A 4,809-nucleotide genomic window follows, 5' to 3' on the forward strand; every position below is an offset into this window, starting at 1 on the left:
AGTCAAGGGAAATACAATCCTTTCCCCAAAATACATAAAATATATAAAGAGCTATCATATGGGACCGTGCTTAGATGACACAATGAGCAACAGGGGCAAGGCAATATCAGTGCTTCCAGTCCAAATGAACTCTTTTGTGAAGCAGTGAGCTCTCTAATACTTTGAGTACCATAGGAAACATGGGTGCATCTCATAAGCTGGCTATAACAGAAGGATTGAGGGACAACCAGATGGTGACTTAAGCCCTTTACAATGTTGAGATTTGACACCCCTGTGAAAAACAAGATCCAGGTTCAGACTAAACATTCTAAAGACACCATTAGCTTTCCTTGAGCATAAAGTCCTTGCCTCAGCAACTATCTAACAACACAGATAGCCATAAACTTACCGACACTTGGCCATTGATGATGACCTCCTCTGAAAAGCGCACTTTGACAGGATTAGACTTTAATCTTGCCTTTTTCGCAGCACTAATAAATGCTGATTTGGGAGACTAGAAGAAAAGAAAATATTTTATCTGATTACTGGCATCGTTTTATCAACCTTGTGGCAGTTGTTTTCATCTTTATCCTCAAAGATATATGACATTGTTGCTAAAGGGTAAAATATTTGGTACATGTCCAATTCAAGGACAAACTACAAATTATGGATGTAATTGAAACTGTGCCATGAATATCAATTAATAATCTTGATTTAGTGGCCAGACCAGAAGTCCAGTGGGTTCCATTTTTTAATGAGTGAGTATACTCATAAGGATCTTAAGCCTTGCTTCTCAGGCAGAACTCTGAACACAATGTGCAAGAGAGGTGGTAGGAAGATATAATGTTAGATTTATGATGTGCTGGTCATTAACCTCATTTCAGTGAGGGGAAGATGACCTTTTGATAGTTCTAAAATGCCCAACACTATCATTGCTATTTATTTTAATGATAAGTGACTGTGATGGATAGCTTTTGTGTCAACTTGACACACCTGGGTTGAGGGAGCCTCAATTGGGGAATTGCCTTCATTGGACTGGCCTGTGGCCATGTCTGAGAGGCATCTTCTTGATGAGTGATGTGGGAGGGCCCAGCCCACTGTGGGTGGTGCCACCCCTGGGCAGGTGGGACTGTGTTGAATAAGAAAGAAGGCTGAGCAGGGCCCAGGGAGCAAGCCAGTAAGCAGCGTTTCTCCATGGCCTGTGCTCCAGCTCCTGCCTCCAGGTTCCTGCCCTGAATTCCTACCTTGGGATCCCAGATGAACTGTGATCCAGGATATGTAAGGTAAATAAACCATTTCCTCCTGAAGTTAGTATTGGTCAGAGTGTTTTGTCACAGCAATGGAGAGACAAACCAGGACAGTGACCATATCAGCAGTAGAGTACACAGCTCTTTCTCTGTTAAGTACTCATGCTTTATATTCGCCCAACCTAAGTTTCAGCTTTATGCATGTAATATGTGATCTCTGTTCTTACTGGACAGAATATAGAGAAGACCTTGGCTTAGAATGAAAAGTTATATTACAGACTTCATAATCTGCCTCATCTTATAGGTGCTTTTTATTTTATGATCCTTTTTTCCTGATTTTCTTGGAGATAAGCACCGAATGACATAGTTCTGCCGCAGAAAGAGGAAGTGCAATGGAAGACTCTGCTTAGAAGACTGCTGGGATCCAGGGGATCCCTTGCTGCAAGGCCATGGTCAAGTCACTAGACCTGAAAATCATCCATGTGTAATTTTAAACTCATTCAAGGAAAAGAGAGTTCCCATCTAATTGACGCCTACTTGTCGCTGGTATCATGGATTATTTTACAATTGCATCCCTACTGAACCTACCATAGAACCATATGATTACAAGTTTACAAGTTAAAATGACAAAATACTGGTAATTGCCTAGCATACAGACTGAGTTTCATGCTGTATATTACTAGCGCACCGAGGCTATTGCAAAATACATTATAGTAACTCATTGTAGAATACACAGAAAGGCTTAGCCTGGTGTGTATCATATAAATCTCATGGCCCCAAAGCTATTTAACATGACTATACTTTTTCCATACTTTTCCAGTAAAGTAATTAAAAAATTAAGATAGGTCTCCCATGTTTGCCAAATAAAAATATCCTGGAAATCAATAAAATATATAAAATATGATATGCCCATACAATGATATATTGTTCATCCATAAAAAGGAAGGAGGTACTAAACCATCCTATAATTTGGATGGCTCTTGAAAACATGATCCTGACTGAAAGAAGCCATGTATGTGATGCAAAATACTATGTGATTCTATTTATATGAAATAACTAGAATAGGAAGACCAGAGATAGAAAATAGATTAGAATTGTTAGTAGTAGGCAGAAGAAAAGTGAGGAATGAATGTTTAATGGATTCAGAGTTTCCTTTAAGGTTGATAAAAAGTTCTATAAATAAATAAAAGTGATGCTTATGCAATATCATGAATCTCTTTACCATTACTGAATTGTCTGCTTAAAAATGGCATATTTTATGTTATGCATGTTTATTTCATTAGAATTAAAATCATTGTTGAAAGTATGTGATGAGAACTATATATGTTCTTGGGTAGAGTTTTTGCCTTAATATTGGGAGACTTGTTTTTTTATTTTTAAGTTATTATAATTAAAATATTTTATTTATTATTTTCATTTTAGGTGTATGAGTGCATTCCCTGCACGCATGTAAGTGAACCCATGTTGTGCAGTGCCCTTGGAGGTCAGAAGAGGGCATTGGATCCCCTCGAGCTGGAGTTATGCCCTGTGGGTGCTGGGAATTGAACCTGGGTTTTCTGCAAGAGCAGCCAGTGCTCTTAACCACTGAGCCTCTCTCTGCCCCCTATTTTTAAATTATTTAAAAATTATTTTATTATATGTATATGAGTGTTTTGCCTGCACGTATATAAGTGCACCATGTGAATGCAATGTGCGTGGAAGCAAGAAGAGAACCTGGAACTGGAGTTACAGGGCAGTAATTAGCCATTCTGTAGGTACTAAAGCTGAACTCAGGTCCTCTGCAAGAACATTCAGTGCTCTTAAGCACTGAACAATCTCTCCAGCCCTTGGTTGTTTATAATTGAGATAGGGTCTTGTTATGAATTCACAAGTCTGGCTGGCTTGGAATTCTCTATGTATCCCAGTCTGAACTTGAACTCATAATCCTCCTGGCTCAGCCTTCCTAAGCTTAAATAACATATTTGTGCCACCATGCTAGCTGATATAATTTCTAAAGTTCTGCTGCTTCACACCTGTCTGAAACTATCTGAACTGTGAACAGTGTCTTAGAAGAAGAAATGAATGGATGACTTTTCTTCGAGAGCTTCAATTCCCCCATTTATGCAAGATATTTTAAAAATAATGGTTGCAGGGGCTGGATAGAGTCAGCAGTTAAGAACACTTGCTGTTCTTCCAGAGGTCCTGGATTTGATTCCCACCACCCACATAGTGGCTAACAAAGTTCTGAAACTCCAGTTTCAGGGGATCTGACACCCTCTTCTGTCCTCTGTGGGCATTGCACAACATGGGTACAGTTACAGACATCCAGGCAAAATACTCATACACATAAAATAACAATAATAAAATATTTTAAAAGATAACAGTTTCCCTCTTAGAAAACAAAAATTCCAAAAGAATACTGAGCACGTGTTCCTTAAAAAGTCTCAATCTTCAGTATACTCAATGTGCGTTTTAGATGTCATAATACATTGCTGAAGAGATGGGATGGTGGTATTCTCATCAGTGACTATGTAATTATAGGCCAACTGTAGTGATGATTAATGAGCAAATCATACTGTGGTGAGTTCATTTGCCTTTGATGTGCCATTTTTCAGCTGAAGAAAAACATTATTCTCCCTTAATGATTTTGAACAGGCAGTACTTACACTGGCACCATGAGTTTAGCACAAGTAAAAAGGCTGCAATAAAACTGTTCAGAACAGGCACTACTGATAAGATGAGATGTTTCAAAGAAATAACACCCAAATTCTCAAGCTTTTTGGGGGAATAAAATATTCCACTTGTTCACGGTACCACATACTCAACTCTTACTTCTCTGTTCATCTAGGCTTTTCAATTTAATAACTTACTATATTTTTTCTAGACTGTTCTACACAATTTCTTGCCCCAATAAAATTGTACTTAACAGAAATGACCTTATGAAAGTATGTCATTTGATATATTTTAGATTAGAGTGATGCTCCCCAGGTTTATTTAAACATATAACAGTCTTTGTCCATGTTATGGCGTGGATATGAAATTCCCTGCACAGACTTACATGGTGAATACTTGGTCCTCAACTGGTGGTATTATTTTTGGAGGGAACAGAAACTTTGGAATATAGACTGAGGCAATAAGTCACTGGGTATGATGCTTAATACTGTTAATTTTATATGATCTGAAATCACTTATGAGATAAACCTCTGGGCCTGCATGTGAGGGATTATCTAGATTAGGTTAAATGGGCCAGGACGAGTCATGTTAACTGTGGGAGGCACCATAGCCTGGGCTAGGGTTCTAGATTGAATAAAGAGAAGAGAGACTGAAGACATGGCTCAATGGTTAAGAGCACTTACTGCTCTTGCAGAAGACCCAAGTTTGGTTCTTAGGACCAAAATGGTGTTTCACAACTGTCTGTAACTCTAGTTCCAGAGTTTCAGAGGGATCTGATGGCCTCTTCTGGCCTCCACAGGTACTAGGCACATAATTGGGATGCATACATACATGAAGGCAAAATACTCATAGATATAAAATGAAATAAATATATTTAGACTATATATATATATATATATATATATATATAGAGAGAGAGAGAGAGAGAGAG

The 4,809-nt window shown here is 38.3% G+C and overlaps 1 protein-coding gene across 5 annotated transcripts in view; it reads right to left on the minus strand.

Moving 5' to 3' along the window:
* Nucleotides 1–4,809, minus strand: part of Frmpd4 (FERM and PDZ domain containing 4) — a 990,592-nt gene that overhangs the window by 44,599 nt on the left and 941,184 nt on the right. For all 5 annotated transcript variants that reach the window (XM_017803120.1, XM_029555999.1, XM_017803119.2 and 2 more), the window contains exon 6: nt 389–493. In XM_017803120.1, coding sequence (XP_017658609.1) covers nt 389–493 — 105 coding nt within the window. The remainder of the gene's footprint in view (nt 1–388; nt 494–4,809) is intronic.

This window comes from Nannospalax galili, unplaced genomic scaffold (assembly GCF_000622305.1).
Source record: "Nannospalax galili isolate Female #2095 unplaced genomic scaffold, S.galili_v1.0 scaffold606, whole genome shotgun sequence".
In the NCBI taxonomy this organism is placed as follows: Eukaryota; Metazoa; Chordata; class Mammalia; order Rodentia; family Spalacidae; genus Nannospalax; species Nannospalax galili.